The following is a 17,051-nucleotide window of genomic DNA, read 5'->3' as shown; positions in this document are numbered from 1 at the left end:
ATAAAAAAATAATTCTTCTAATTAACATACGATCTAGGATTACGAGGGACATGTTTTTATACCCATTACTAAAAAATACAGCATAATGCTGTTCATGTAAAAAAAAACAAAAAAAAATATTGCCAATAATAAGTGTCCGACTCTGATACAATAAACAAAGTAAAAATAGTAAAATAAAGTCAGCGCATAAAATTTAAACAGCCACGTGCAATAAGTGTACAGTAGATATATAGTACACCAATAACCAAATAACAAAAATGCAGCGTTAAAATAATAAAACACAAAATTCTACTATAAATTGAAGTTTGTCAGCACAACAAAAGTAAACAGTTCATATTATTATAGGTGTAAAACATATAAAAATGCTACACTTTAGCCTTTATCCAAAGCTTGGAAACATCCATAGTCACCAATGGTAGAAATACACACTCAACAGAGGGATATGCTATCTATTACTAGAATAGCAATAAGCTCTTTGTGTAAATGGCATCCAGCGTCACCACTCTCGCTCCACAGATGGCAGGACCAGATTGCTCTATTCCACTCCACCAGATGACAGTGCCCCTAGTAGCGTTATCAGCATGGAGTCAACAACCAAAAACAATATATTTGCTCATAGTGTAGTAGTTTAATATTTCCAAGCATACAATAAAAATATTCAGTATAAAAACCAACCGGTATAAAAACAAATGCCGCTTTCAAACATGCAGAGAATGGCGGCATGACCTCCAGCACTTCGTGTGACTGATTTAGGGCTCGAGAAAAAAATCGATTTAAAATCTGAATCGAGTTGCAAGGGCAAATCGATTCAGATTTTGACCGAATCTATTTTCTATTAATTTTTTAATAGGACCGGCGCACCGCGGACTAGGCCGAAGCCGCAGCCTCAACCTAAAAAAAATCCTACCCGTAGCTAGCCGCGATCCTGGGAAAAGGCCGGACGCCACAGACTAGGCCGAAGCTTCGGCCTTTTCCCAGGATCTCGGCGAGCAGGATTTTTTAGGCGAGCGCGCGGCATCGGCCTAGTCTGTGGCCATTTCCCAGGATCACGGCGGACTAGGCCGAGGCCTCGCCTAAAAACCACTGCCGGCACGGTGTCCATCAGGAAAAAAAAAACTCGATTCGAATCGTGAATCAATTTTTTTATTTTTATTTTTAAATCGCAGATTATTTTTTTTGCCAAAAATCGCCAAGCCCTACTCCGATTGCTTACTTTAAAACATAATTTTACCCTGCACGAACTCTAATGTCTAGTACAAACAATCAGAAAATCAAACGAAAATACGATAATCGGATCGTTAGTACACAGCTTTCAAGAAGATCCAAAAGCAAAACACAGAAATTATACGAGAATTTTCATAACTTTAGTAACCTGTTCATTTTCAATGAGACTAGCATGCAAAAAAATACAGTTGAACCTCGGCCGAAAAGGCCAGAGGACACTTCGGCTCATTTCCTGCGCCCCCGGACCTCAGGCCAAATGAGGTACTGCAGGCCAATGTTTGGTTTTTCTCGGCTCCTGCGCCCCGTACCTCAGGCCAAATGAGGTACTGCAGGCCTATTTTCGGCTCTGCTCGGCTATTTAGCTTGAATTCTGCTCGTCTTGCGAGTCAACACTCGCAAACCGAGTCAGAATTAAAAAAAAAAAAAAAGTTGCTCGCAAATCAAAACGCTCTCAAACCAAGTTACTCTTAAACAGAGGTTCCACTGTATGGACAATCATTTGTCTTATATTCTCATTGTGGGTACGAGGCTTAAGCCCAAAGCCCATCTTCTTTTACTGGAAAGAGCTTACTCTACTGTCAGATTTGTAGTGTCATCTGTGATCCAATTAGAGACTTTCCCTCACTTCCTGTCTCTGTGACATTAGCACAAAGACATCAAGGAACAAGGATTACTGAACAGGAAGAAACAGACAGCAATAAAAACGTGATAAGAGTTCTAACCTTCCCATTGAGGGAAGACGTCCATGTCCTCATTCCAGAGATGTCACCTCACGTAATGTCCCTTGACACCAGTCAGGATACAGACACAAGCCAAATATCCTTGCCTGCTCTAGCAAAAACTTTAAAAAATGTAACTTCCGGGCATCATTCATTGATTGATTTGATATCTGATAATTGAACCCAGATTACACAGGAAAAACATGCCAAGGTAATATAAAAGCCCCCCATCTTTATTGCGTGCAGAGATGGATGGGTTACTGTAGTATCTACTAAGAATATCCTCAAATGAACTTTCATAATTTAAACAGGGTGTGTGGAGACTGTTTGAAAGGGATTCTGAATGAGATATTTGGTTTTTGCAGAAAGCTTGACAAATAGGTCTACAACAGGAAAAAAATTAACTACTTGCTCTCTGCTAAAAATAAAACCATATGTATGTCATCTCTCAGCATCCTATTAGGTTCCGGTTACACAAGCTCTCATATTTCTATAACAGATCAGCACAGACACACATTCATAAAAAGAAACCTTTTAGGTGCAGAGTGCCGTTTTCTACAAGGGAGATCTCTGACATGTAAAGAAAATCCATTTCTAAGCCATGCGCAACTGCACAAGTCAATTGACAGCCTTAAAGACCCATTAATTCTTTAAAATAAAACTCTCTCTATACATATCTTTCTGAAAAGAAAAGGTCCGGTCAAGTTCCAGGAAGCAGCACCACGTATTGACGCACCACCGCTATCTGCATAACCTCGGTCACCACCAGGACAAAGAGGCCGCTTGTTCTGATTAGGGAATGGACCGCAATAAAAACCTGAGACAGGCCTTTACACTGTCACACTTAATCTAAAACAGATATTAAGTGTAGATTTAGGCGGGGTTCACATTGACGCAATGTCAGACATCGCATGTGATTTGAATTGCACTGCTGTGCAAGATGCATGTGCGATGCAAACTCAGCCATACTAAATTTGCATTGCATTTGGACCAAACTTGTGTGGGACCCTTTTTTTGGTCCGCACCAGAATCAGATTTGCATGGGTGTTCACCCCCATGTGATCCGATTCCTGCCTTCGCATAAGGCAGTTTGAACTGCCTGCGAGTCAGGTGCTATGTGGGAACCCGCAGTGGATTCGCAGGGTTCCCGCATCGCACCAATGTGAACCGAGCCCTAAAGTGATTGTAAACGATCATCACCTTGTAAAACAACCCATTTAGTTTAAAATAGAAATAAAAGGGAAAACATTTTGTATAGATATAAAAATTATAAATACCCTTTTCCCTTTTTTATTATAAGTGATCGCATTCTTTTTGTTCTGTATAAGAGCTGGTGGGAAAAGAGGCAGCACACTGAGCTCCCCAGTGAATGGCTGTGCAGCGGGGGGTGTCAGGACAACTCTGATCATTGGAGGAGAGCAGGCCAAGTTCCCAGCATAGCGAGAGAACTGACCCCACCATGTGTTTTCCTGCTTAGTGAGGTCAGATTTTAACCAGAAAGCAGAGGGACTGGCATGAACACCAGGGATTTCTCACAAAGGAAACAACACAAAGAGAACAGGAGACTTTCTCACACAAGTACATGGTACAGCAGGAACATATCCGGAATAATCTTTAATTCACCCATAATCGAAGGATAGACAACATGGGGGCTGCCGTTCCTTAATTTTAAAAAGGTAATCATTTTCCATTTGTGCGCCACTACTTAGTGATGCGCAGGCCAGGAAGAACCATCGGCGTATAACACGCACAGGCGTGTAACACGCACCCCAACTTTAAGAGGGAAGATTCAGGGGAAAAAAAATTCACAGGCACAGTTTACCCTCTATTTTCAGGGTAAAAAAGTGAGTGTTATATGCCAATAAATACAGTAGTTATCAATGCTCACTCCAGGTCACCAAAAAAGGGAAGGAGAAATAAGCACTGCAGCAACAATGCCTGTGCCTTAAAAGACATTACAAGTCAGCTCTGGCAAGTTCAATCTGGACAGGTCCCATTAAAAGTGGCCATACACACTTAGGACTGTCATATGATACAGATTTTGCATCATCATGCAGTAAACTGATTGTATGTAGATTGTGATGATTTCCACTAACAGAACATAGGAGAGCTGCATCTTTTATTACAGCTGATAAAGCAGAGATAACCAGATGCTCCCAAGCTGCCTTATAAGCAAAAATTTAGATTTAAACCAGCTTTAACATGAATTTGCACCAATAACATGCTGTACACCAGTAACTCCTTGTAAATTATAATTAAAAATTCTGACCCAGCTTCATATTGGCGCCTCCCTCTGATGCGTCTCAACCAAGATGCGACTTCAGTGGTATCGCCTGGAGTGAAATTCTTTAGAAGAAAGGAATACGTTTAAAGTTGAATCATTGTCCTTAACAAAATAACTATTTGTAAGGACTTCCTGGAGTGCAACATTTAATGGATTCCTTGCCTGGAGGACTTTGCGCCCTATGGACACAACGCGGACAACATTTAATTAAGGATTCTTGGTGAGAACTGTGCATGTTGTGCAAATCGAAGATCATACGAGAGTTTGGAATGTCATCAACAATCAGATAGGCAATGTCTTTTCCACTGAATCTGGCAACATCCTGCTGAAAGCACCAGATTTACACTGCATAAGGAGTCTTTTCTGTGAGATAGGCTGCTTTTCACACAGAACGCAGTGTGTGAAGCCCATGTTACGTGCGTGTTTTACCACACTGCGTTCTAAACGCACCGGATGTGCGATCTTCTGTGGGTGTCAATATAATCCTACCGACATCCCAAATGCAGAATGCAAAGAGTGTGCTTGCCTGCAGCAAAACGCATGGTGCCACAGTACCATGGGATCTGTGCATTTTTGTAAAGCAGTGTATGCACTACTCTTGGTATGATCCCCATTAAATGAATAGGCTGAAAAATACACCACAGTGGGAATTGCACAGGAACAAAGAGCAGGTGTGAACCAGCCTGAAAGGCAGCTACACTGACTACACCTAAGCTCAGCCTCCCTGCCATTCAAAAATCACTGCATGCATTTAAATGCATTTAGAAATGCCCTCTATCATATAAAAGGCATATTTTTCAAGCCAGTGTAAATAAAAGTTTAGGAAAGTTTGTGATATGCGATTTCTCATTGGTTGGCTTGTGCTCACATCGGTGGCTAACTTCAGCTTTTAAAAGCCCCCCTTCCATTCTGATCATCTTTTCTAAGCAAAGAGTGACCCTTAAACCAGACAAAATTAACTCCACAAATAAAACTAACTTCTCTGACACAGAACATGAGAGACACCACACAGCTTCCAACGTCACCTAAAAACAGATCGAGCGATTATAAAACCAATTAGACTGTAATCAGTAAGCAAATATCCAGCGGTGATAAATTCAATTTCTGCTCAGTGTGGTTACACATGAAAAGAGAGGTTTGCTTTATGTTTACTTTCTTCACACAGAAAAGCTCCATGGCTCATAGAGCAAATGGCTCAACCTTCATTGGAGACAAACCAATAGTAGTTCTGTTTTGCTGTGTATAGGAGATATAGCAGTGAATTCATTACAGCAGGGTTACTTTTCAGTCATTCTGCCCTGCCCTCTCCTTGCACAATCAGGATTATGGGAGTCATAGGTAAGCGCTGATAAGAAATGATTCACATAGTACAAGTCCCTGTTGTATCTCATACCAAACAGCATTTATACAAGTGATTTTACAATTACAAGCATTGCCTGTAGCAACAACATAGCATAGACCTGTGATCACCAACCAGTGGTACAAAACAAAGAACATTTTGGTGGTACCCAGGGAAATCATCATTGTGCTGGATGTATACTGCCCAGTGTTTCCTTTGCACGCCGACCGTCAATACTGTTGGCGCGCATTGATTACCAATGCCTCCTCTGTAGTTCTGGCTTCTGTGAACTCAGAGGGAGGCTCTGGGAGTAGTGCAGAGAGTGGGAGGTAAAGGAGGGGACTTCCAATGGCAGCACTGATCACAGACTGTGGCAGGGAGCACGGCACTTGAGCGCATGGTTAGATAAGAAGGTGAAATCCAACGATGAGTCTGTGTAAGGCAGCAGTGCTAGGCAAAGTGCCGAGGGGGCAGAGAGCCGAAGCACTGTGTGTATATAAGGTAGCAGGGTGATCCAGAGGGAGGAGGGCAGAGAGCCAGAGCATTGTGTGTATAAGGCAGCAGGGTGATTGGGGGAGGGGGGGCAGAGAGCCAGAACAGTGTGTGTATAAGACAGCAGGGTGATTGGGGGAGGGGGGGCAGAGAGCCGGAGCATTGTGTGTATAAGACAGCAGGGTGATCCAGGGGGAGGAGGGCAGAGAGCCGGAGCATTGTGTGTATAAGGCAGCAGGGTGATCCAGGGGGAGGAGGGCAGAGAGCCAGAACATTGTGTGTATAAGGCAGCAGGGTGATTGGGGGAGGGGGGGCAGAGAGCCGGAGCATTGTGTGTATAAGACAGCAGGGTGATCCAGGGGGAGGAGGGCAGAGAGCCGGAGCATTGTGTGTATAAGGCAGCAGGGTGATCCAGGGGGAGGAGGGCAGAGAGCCGGAGCATTGTGTGTATACATGGCATGCAAAATTTATGTTAGCGGCCACGGGATCCAAAATTGTGACTTCAGTGGTTCATTAGGCCTGAAAGGTTAGCGACCCCAGGCATAGACCTAGCAAGTTAGCTAATGTGCTAGAGTTCTAAATGGCAAAAATCTGGAGTGACCAGGAAAAAAAGAACTTCCATAATAATGCTGGGAAATGTACGTACAACCGGTTTAGAAACTAGCAGTTACAATGTGTGTTAAACACTGCTAAAGCAGGTAGTTTATTTAAACATTCCATAAATTCAATACCCGTATTAGGGGACTTTTTGCGTCCATTGTTATTTTGGGTTTACTTTCCTGCACTTGCCAACAGGTAAACAGATTCCGGCGCTCCTCAGCGTACCATTCTATCTAAGCAAACACAAAGCAGTAATGACATTTTCTCTATTTTTACACACAGCATATTAGAAAGGCTTGATCATCAGTGGAAGCCACAATGAAACAAACCTAAGCACTGCCCCAAAAGAGAGAAGGCTCTAAGCACAGATTCCTTGTCCGGTATTAAACTTAACGGGGGGACAAAGAGAGGGGGGACAAAGAGAGAGGGGGGGGGAGAGAGAGGGAGAGGGGAGAGAGAGGGAGGGGGGAGAGAGAGGGAGGGGGGGAGAGAGAGGGAGGGGGGGAGAGAGAGGGAGGGGGAGAGAGAGAGGGAGGGGGGAGAGAGAGAGGGAGGGGAGAGAGAGAGAGGGAGGGGAGAGAGAGAGAGAAGATATCAGAAATGATTCCTTTTACAAAACATTTCTAAACTAAAAACGCTCATTAACGCCCCTAAAACGTGGCATGTTAAATTGGCAAACCAAGCGTTTTCATGTCTGTTACTAGCCATCAAGTTACTTCCTTTAGAAGAGGTTTTCAAACGCCCAGCGTACATGAAGCCTTAGTGACAGAGTATAAACAAGCATGTAATACATAATTTGTTTATAGTTTTTTTTATGATGTGGGTACGAGGACTTAAAGTGATTGTTATTTTTAAATAAAAAATTTACTTTACAAACATATTATACTTACCTGCTCTGTGTAATGGTTTTGCACAGAACAGCCCGGATCCTCCTCTTCTTGGGTCCTTTTCGGTGCTCCTAGCACCTCCCTCCTGTTAAATGGGGGCACCCGAGCCACATTCAGACACAAAGCCACAGCCCAACCCCACCCCTTCTCTCTCCTGATTGGCTTACTGATTGACAGTAGCGAGAGCCAACACAGTGCCACTGCTTTGTCTCAGCCAATCAGGAAGGAGAGTCCCGGACAGCCGAGGGACTCGTGCAACGTCAATGGATAGAGAAGGGCTAAGGTAAGTATTAGGTGGGCTGCTGCACACAGAAGGTTTTTTTATCTTAGCGCATAGAAGGCAATAAGATAAAAAATCCTTCTGCCTTTACAATCACTTTAAGTACTGAAACCCGAGATTAACATTGCAGCCAGGGAATATAAAGTGTGCTCTGGCTGCCTCCATTGTTCTCTGAAGGCTATTGAACACACACAGTATTTATATATAATGTGCTATAGGGAACAATAATGTGCACAGCTTCGGTGGTTTCGGTTTTTCTATGAAGACCAATGTTTCTGATGTACCCGGTTGCATAACTGTTACTATTTTGAGCTATAAAACAAACTGTCTGGGTGTCAGTCAGCATGATTTCCAGAAGTATCCCCCCTCGCGTGCTGACACTGTATGAAGCATCATGTGACCGTATAGAGGAAATGCTTGTGTAGCATAAAAAAACAACCACAATACCAACCAACTTCCGAAAAATGTATACAAAAATTAAGTGACTGCATTAAACAAAAAATGAGATTTAGAATTCATAGCCTGTTAGTGGAATAGTACAGCGGTAAGTGTGTCTTTCATATAGCAATAGCACTATGTAAGGGAAAACTGGAAAATTGTGCTTAGAATGACAGGGTTGGCGGCGGATATGGGCTCTTGATCAATGTCGGCCTTCCATTTAGACAAGCCATTGAGTGGTAAGGTTCGGGGCCCAGCATTAAGCCAGAGTGGCAGGCATTGATTCCCAGCATGGCTGACCTGCAGGAGGCTTTCAGAGAGCTTGTAAATAGAGACAGCATGAGTGGCAGGGCACTGGCAATCCTGTATTGTGGCTGGACACTTTGCATTAATATCTCTTCCAGCAGCACCTCCTCTATTCAATCATTTAAATTGCAAGGTAATGAGCAGTGCCAGCTTTCACCTTGATGTCTTCCTTGCTTTAAAAAGATATGAAGAAAGGAAAGAAATTACACCTTTCCTTAAAAGGGATCATTTAATGGCAACTTACTCCAGCCTGTGAGCTCTACTACTTTATGTTATAAAAAGACATTTGAATTGGGCAAGCACTAGAATACAAAGCGGCGGATCACAGCCTAGACAAGTGCTGTCCAGTGCCAGACCTTCAGTATATCCCTGGGCGCTATGCAAATTCATCGCAATTTACCTCTGGCTTCCCCTAGCCCAAGCATCTATAAAATAGAAATGTGCTCAGGGCCCATGTAATAAAAGAAGACAAATTCACTCTTCAAAAAACTGCTTCCTTCAGAGGGCTGTCACCAGAGATTCTCAAGGTTTATTAGCCAACAATGTGCCGCAATCTACACTCAAAGGGAAACTATATTTTCATAGCAGAGTAGAAGAAATTAGGTAAGCTAGAAACTGCTGGGTGCTTTTTGCATTTAATTTCAGGCCTGCCGATGGGATTTAGACCTGACATTCAGCAATAGGTTTTGACCTACAGTTTACTGTTACTACATAGTAGCTGTTTCACCAATGCCCTTGTCAGTTTCGTTAGTTGTATATAGTGTGCTGAAACCAGATTTGTGCATATTGTACAGGAGATATTTAAACCACTACACATTGGGAAGATAAGCTTAGTAAACATGGCTTTTGCATGCAATTATGCTATAGGCATGGAGACGTACCTAATTAGCACCTTAAAAAGTAATCCAACCTGCTTGGCCTCTTGTTGATGTATTCTTCCCTAAATGCTCATTCATTTTGGACTGTGAAATAGAAAAAGCAATCCACTATTAAAAAAATAAATGAAATCATATTTTATAGATATAGAAAAATAAATATATATATATATATATATATATATATATATATGTGTGTGTGTGTATGTATATATATATACATACACACACACTAATATATATACACTACACACACACTAATTACTATATATATATATATATATATATATATATATATATATATATATATATATATAATATATATATATATATATATATATATATAGTGGATTGCTTTTTAATTCCCCACAGGTCCAATACATATTTTTTATTATTATTATTTTTCTCCTGTTCATACAATAAACAATTTCCTAACCCTATGCACCCATCAATATGTAAACATTTCCTCATTCTTACCAGGGATTGTGTTCTACAGCTGTAGAGTATTTCATGAAACTTTTTTTCCCTCGTTGTAACACAGATGACGGTTTACACTCCAAGTCAGTAAACACTGGATTTGAATCCACTTTCAATCTGGTGGATTAGATCCATGACAGCTCCCGCATTTCCTACCTAGCTATTGAAGCGGCACTCAGACAGCAAGCGCCAATATAATATATCCAGAACAGAAGCCAGGTCTGTAAGCCACACAGGAAATGTCAGATGATCTTATGATTACTGAGCAGTGAGGTCAGAACAAAGTAAGTGGTATGAACACTTGTGGCGCAGAAAACAAAATCCAATGGGTCCCTTCATAGCTCTTCAAGCATGGTTCCGAGTTTCAAGCATTGCAGACAGCGAGCAGGGTTAGAAGAAGCCAAGTCTCCCAGAGGATGACGTATCCAGGGACATGGAAGTGGTTACTTGTTTTTCTATATCCCTCCTTTCAGCTGAAATGCTAACCAAAGCATGAAGATAATTAAATGTCTCTTGGTATTACACACTGATGCAAATCTTCCCACAGAGAGCAGGGCGTTGCTGTGCAGCTGGATGGGAGCTGGTCAGGAGTTTGAGATGTTCTGGCTTGCTGTCCCGTGTTCCCAAGAAGGAAACAGTAGAGTAACACAGAAGCTCCAACTACTGTATGTTCTGTCACCACGCTCCCTTGTTCAGGGCCCTCAATTTCACATTCCTGTTTGGCACGTCAGCTAACTCTGGAATGTCACTTCTCAGGCCTGGATGTAAACTTGTTCATCAGTGTAAAAGGAATCTCTGTGCTCCAACCCCCACACACATCACAGGAATGATAAAAGGGAAGAGGAGGGAGGGGATGGCAATTCAATATTACACTTCTCAGCTGGGAGGAACCTGGGAGTAGTGAGACCTGAGCTGGTTCACACACCTCAGACAGGAAGTGTTACTGGAGCTGCTAGATTACAGCGAAAGTCATTTCTGATTCACCCCCTCCCATTTCATCACCAATATATAACACCCATTACAAGAGATCTGTTCAATGAAGCTTATGCTTACAAGTGGGAGAACCATTATACTCAACCTCAATTGGCTGCACTAAAAGCATAAATCTAAAGCATTCTGAAAAAACATACTAACTGCAATCTAAGGTGGCCGGGACTATAATATATATTTGGGGCAGATCCACGTACATGCGCGTAAGAATCCGGCATCCACAAAGAATTTGCGCCGTAGTGTATCTTTGGCGGCGTAAGGGCACGGAATTCAAATGGATGTAATGGGGCGTGTTTTTATGGTTAACACGTCGTGACCCGACGAAAACAACATTTTTTTTTGCACTGCGCATGCGCCGTCTGTGGTGGTATCCCAGTGCGCATGCTCGAATTAACCGTAACAAGCCAATGCTCACGACGGTGACGCCATTCTCCGCAAATCCTATTCGCGAACGACTTACGCAAACGACGAAAAAATAAAAAATTGGACGCGAAACGACGGCCATACTTAACATTGAGTACGCCAACCATATAGCAGCTTTAACTATACGCCGAAAAGCCGAACAAAAACAACGTAAAAAAAATGCGCCAGCCGGACGTGCGTTCGTGGATCGCCGTAAATAGCTAATTTGCATACTCGACGCAGAATTCTACGGGAACGCCACCTAGCGGCCGCCGAAATATTGCACCTTAAGATCCGACGGCGTACTAAGACATACGCCTGTCGGATCCCTCCGAGATGCCGTCGTATCTTGTTTTGTAGATACAAAACAAAGATACGACGCAGCAATTTTAAAATTTTAAAATCACGCCGTCTTATACGCTGGCAAATACGGTACAAGATAACTTCATTCATGCTAAACAGAAGAAATGTTCCCTTTCGGCTATCATATACGAACAACTTGAACCCGTGGCTTTCAGAATACTAGAACGGTAACTGCTTTGATACATAGGCATAGGTTACCTTCAGTGAAAGCTACATATCAAATTTGTCATTGGGGATCTGAGATTCAAGCAACTCCCATACAAATCTTTACTGTTCCATGCAATTACAACTTGGCCACTGCCCTTTCTAGCCACCCTTCTGGTCCCTTAGTGTAAGGGTGGCCTTGGTGACCAATGGGGAAGCTCAGGAGGGGGCAATCTACTGATCTTTGAACATGTTACTTTGAATAGCATTTAATTCAGAATGCTACAGTATAGCATATAAAATAGGAATGTATGAGTGCTGGCGACAAACTGAGCAGCCTTCAGAAGATTTTCCTATGACCCTGTCACATGGTGAAAATGAACAAGCTTCATGACAAAGGGCTTGTTTGGGGAAGAATAGAAACTGCTGCTTTATAATGTGCAGTCTTAACGCTGGAGCTCTGCCGCTGAGGATTATGGGAGCGGTAGATCAGCAACAGCTTGTGTGTTGTAGCTTTCACATCCCAGCCTCAGAGAAAAATCGTATTATTGATACTACAGAGTGAGCCTTTAATGGCTCCTGATAACCACAACCTCCAAAAAGGCATGTCTGTCCAGACACCTGCTGTTTAACTTCCATGCTTATTAATATGTTACCTTAATTACTTTGATTGACAACATATGTAAATGGTAATTACTGCTTATTCCAAGCAGGTTAACCGTAAATGCGTGTGGAAAAATATACTGTCTAGGTGTGAAAAATTAGAAATCTGAAAATACAGCAGAGACAGGTAGTGATCTTCATAGGCTGGGAAGGTGAGCCAGGCCTTACCACTACGGATCTCAATCACGCTGCCACTATGCTTCATAAACAGAAAATCGCATCACATTATACTACCTTGCGGCAGTCTGTGAATAATAAAGGGAATTCTGAGCCGCCCTAACACTGGAGCCAGAATCTGCCTGTACTACATTCCCCTCTTATCAGTCAACCAGAGGAACATGCGAGGACAAGCTCACATAAAGCTCAATTTACTAAAGGACATGCCACAAATACCATAATTACATACAAATCCTGCTTTTCCAGGACAGACTAGAAAGCTGAGTGTAAAAGAGGAAATTCCAGCTTGTAAAACAAAAAAGGTGGGCTTTGGAAAGTGCAGGAGCTGCATTTCATATTGTACTGTAATGTCCCAGTGCCCATGTATCTCAGGCACTTATCATAACTGCAAGGCTCTATCAATAGCATTCTTAGCACATCAATGTCAGATCATTCACATTATCAGCCAAAACACGGCTTGTTTTCATGGCTGTGTAAAAATAAACATGTTCATGTGTGCAAAATTGTACTGGCGTTAGAATTTAATTTTTCATTCAAAATAGTTACAATACTCGTTTTTTAAGCAAATCTGTATAGAACAGGGCTGGGGGGAACTATGTAAAGTATAGTTCTTTCTTTGAAACAGGATCTAACAGATTCTTTAGGGTTGTACAACAACCAGCATCAGTTGATCGGCAGCTGTATGTCTCTGGAAAGTGACAATCACCATCTCACAGCCAGCCAGAGTTACTACGACTATAAACAGTCCAATACACTTAATTATTACTTTAAAGTATTTATACAATTTACACAACACTTTAGATATTGTACAGCAGCTTACACTCTAAGGCCCGGATTCACAAACATCAGCGCATATTTATGCCGCCATAGCCAATCATATTTACGCTACGCCGACGCAGCGCAGAGAGGCAAGCACCGAATTCACAAAGCCAGTGCTGCCAAATCTGCGCTGGGTTTCCTAGGTGTAAGCCAGCGTATGTGGAAGTGGGTGTGAGCCATGCAAATGAGGCATGACCCCATGCAAATGATGGGCTGAGTCTCAGACAGATACGTATAATGAACGGCGCATGCGCCGTCCCGTGGACGCATCCCAGTGCCCATGCTCAGAATCACGTCGGATCTACTCCCTAAGATACGACGGATCACTGCCTACGGCGTGAACGTAACCTACGCCCAGCCATATTCACGTCCAACGTAAACGACGCAAAATACGACGGCTTGAGTTCCCTGGTGCAGCCCTTCGCATGTCTGCTGCCGAGTTACACCTCCTTTATGGGGAATAACTTTACGCCGGACTTGCGCAAACCGCATATAGCGTACGTTCGTGAATCGACGTATCTCCTTCATTTCCATATTTGAATAGAAAATCAATGGGAGCGCCACTTGCGTCCAGCGTAAATATGCGCCCATAATACGACGGCGTAGGCAAGTTACGTCGGTGAGATGAAGCCTATTTTTAGGCGTATCTCAGCTTGTGGGTCCGGCACACAGATACGACGGCGCATATTTGCACTTACGCGGTGTATCTCGAGATACGTCGGCGCAAGTGCTTTGTGAATCCGGGCCCAAGTTCTCTACTACACATACATATATTAGGGCCAAGTTACACAGGAGCTAATTAATGTAGCAGCACTTGGTGAAGCTTAAACTAGCAGGAGTCCTGGTTAGGATTTGAAAAGAGGACCCTAGTGCTTATTGCAGTGCCAAATTTAAGCCCCTCCAGAACACTGATCAGGAGTGTTCCAGCGTGCTTGTCCGACAGACTGACATACACACAGACCGAACGTCCGACGGTTTCAATTGAACCAGACGATGTCTCCCGACATTTAGCCCGTGTGTATAATAGGGTTATAGACTGAAGCATGAGGGGCAACTACCCCGAGCCCCACTTACAAAAGGGGACCTTCTCTATAACAAAATAATATACAATTTTAAAAATATTTAAAAAAAAACACTTTCTTATTAAATGTATCTTGGGAAGTATTATTTTTTTGGCCATCATCTGTTTTTACTCTGGACTGGTATATATTGTATCATTTTATTATTTTATTTATTTTATATACATTTTTATTGTATCATTGGCAGCTCAAGCGAACACTATGTGTGTGTGTCTTCAGAATGGAGGAGTTGTGTCAAGCATTTTGTTTGACTGTCACTAATGAATTTAACCAACTCTGTGTATGAGGGGCTACAAAAACTGAAGTGTCCCAGGCACCCCAAGGTCTAAATCCCGGCCCTAGCAGCCGGGGCAGCAATGCTAACCACCAAGCCACTGTGTTGTCCCAATGCTGTACAATAACTGAAATGCGCCAAAATCAAACACAGGAAGCGGGGTAAAGTGGGGTACACACTATTAAAAGAAAAAAAATCAGATTTTCCTCTTTGTTTCATAGTAAGTCGGAACTGAGGAAAGACCAATGTACAAAAATTCTCGTACGACAAAGGTTTTTTTTTTTCTTTTTGTTAGTATCCGATTATGCGCAGTCTTTCATTTCTGATATTTCTTGCCTAGAAATCGTACGAAAGTCTTCTCCCCCTCCTCCTCTTTCCTCTCCTCCTCTTCTGCTCTCCTCTCTGATCCTCTCATATTTTTCTTTCCACCCCTTCTCCTGTCCTCCACTCTGTCCTCCTCTCCTCCTCCTCTCTCCCCTCTCCTGTCCTCCTCCGCCTCTCATTCCCTCACCTTCTTCTCCTCTCCCCATCCCCTCCTCTCCAACTCCTATTCCTTATCTCCTCCTCCTCTCCTCTATCTCTCCCTATCATCCTCCTCTTCTCCCCATCCCCTCCTCTCCTCTTCCTTATCTCCTCCTCTCCCCATCCCCTCCCTCAAAAAAAAAAAAAAAAAAAAAAAAATCATACAAAAAACAGTACACATTAAAATAGTTCATTCTGTTCCCCTACGAGAATTTGTCCCATCTGAATTTTCGCTCAGAAAGACGCAATGGGCTTTTCGAAAGTTGTGTACACACCATCAGAAATTTGTATGATCATTCCTGGGGTGAAAATATTCACCCAATTTTCTTTTAGGATGTATGAGCCTTAAGGATCAAAGTACAGTTTGTTCACCGTACTTGTTGCCCTCAGGTTGGTGGGTCACAACAGAGTCCTGTGCTGCATCTACCACCCCAAAGGAGGCAGGAGATTATGCCTAATGCTTCTCCTCCTTACAATTATTAGGTGGAGTTCCCGGCCACCACTTCCCACTAAAAATATAAACGACACAAAAGTAATATACTAAAATATACTTTATATTCACACAATATTTGAATTGCTTTTTGCACATTAAAATAAAGATATCACACCTCAATGTATTGTTGACTGCTAGGGTATTTATTAGACTGTTTAGAAAAGTTGTGTTTACTATCTCCTACTTGTGAAAAACAAACAAATTAGGAGTAATAGTGATTCAATGCGTCCAGAAAAGAATGGCGAGAATCGGAGCAGACAGGTAAATAGAGCTCAGAATAGAAGTCAGAAACAATCACATACCATAGTACTGAGAACAATGAAAATGCTGGGCAGTCTCTCAAAAGTGATTAGCAATGGTATCAGCCATCTGCCTAAAAATGCACATGCCTCTGATAATAGAGTAAAACGCATGAGAGAAGGGTTTTGCTCAATTACGTCAGAAAAGTTCATAATGACATGAAAATCATACATTCCCCCAAATGTTTTTCGGAACCAGATGAGAATGATCACTTCACCCTAGTCTAGGGTCTAGACTAATATGTAGACTTAAGGAGTACAGACAAACAATGCAACACATGGAACTAGGATGTTACAACTTTATATAGTGCCAACTGGACATGATGGCAATTTTATTCCACTTTGTTCTCCTGTGTCACCGTAGACATGAGTCAGCTCCACAGTTCACAACTTGTACGGAGCTTGTAAAAGGTGTAGGAATGTGTGCACACGATCGGAAAATCCGACAAGACATATTTGTTGTCGGAAAATTTTAAAGCATGCTATCCCAACATTTGTTGTCAGAAATTCCAACAACAATTGTCCGATTGAGCATACAAACGGTCAGATTATCTGACAACATCCTGCCGTCACACAATTCCCGTCAGAAAATCCAATTGTGTGTGCGAGGCTTTACACCGATTGATAATTTAATTAAAGCACTGAACTCCACTTTCAGCTGTGATACTGCATTCATCCTCCTGGGCATAGGATAGAGCAAACAATCGTAAAAACCTATCAGCACCAAGCTTTGTGCTTTAGAAGAAAACCCCTTCTTTGAAGCCTCCTCCTTAACTGCACCAGCTAAATGCTGAAGGTATGAGCCAACTTTTACAGATGGCATCAAAACAAGAGTGGAGGGGTGATCACCTAATAGGGATGTCTGTCCAGCAACAGCTGTCAAAGGAAGCATTACCCATTACTTT

General features: G+C 42.4%; 1 protein-coding gene across 12 annotated transcripts in view; it reads right to left on the bottom strand.

Moving 5' to 3' along the window:
* RAPGEF2 (Rap guanine nucleotide exchange factor 2) overlaps nucleotides 1–17,051 on the bottom strand; it is a 336,977-nt gene that overhangs the window by 144,133 nt on the left and 175,793 nt on the right. The window contains exon 1 of one of the 12 annotated variants that reach the window (XM_040332511.1): nucleotides 9,922–10,760. The exons of the other annotated variants lie outside the window; for them this stretch is intronic. Within the exon in view, the coding sequence (XP_040188445.1) occupies nucleotides 9,922–9,956 (35 nt within the window). The 5' untranslated portion in view covers nucleotides 9,957–10,760. Of the gene's footprint in view, nucleotides 1–9,921; nucleotides 10,761–17,051 lie in introns of those variants that run through there. 12 annotated transcript variants of the gene reach the window in all.

The sequence above is a fragment of the Rana temporaria genome, chromosome 1 (assembly GCF_905171775.1).
Source record: "Rana temporaria chromosome 1, aRanTem1.1, whole genome shotgun sequence".
In the NCBI taxonomy this organism is placed as follows: domain Eukaryota; kingdom Metazoa; phylum Chordata; class Amphibia; order Anura; family Ranidae; genus Rana; species Rana temporaria.
The sequence above is the reverse complement of the archived record's forward strand: the minus strand, read 5'-3'. Positions and strand labels throughout refer to the sequence as shown.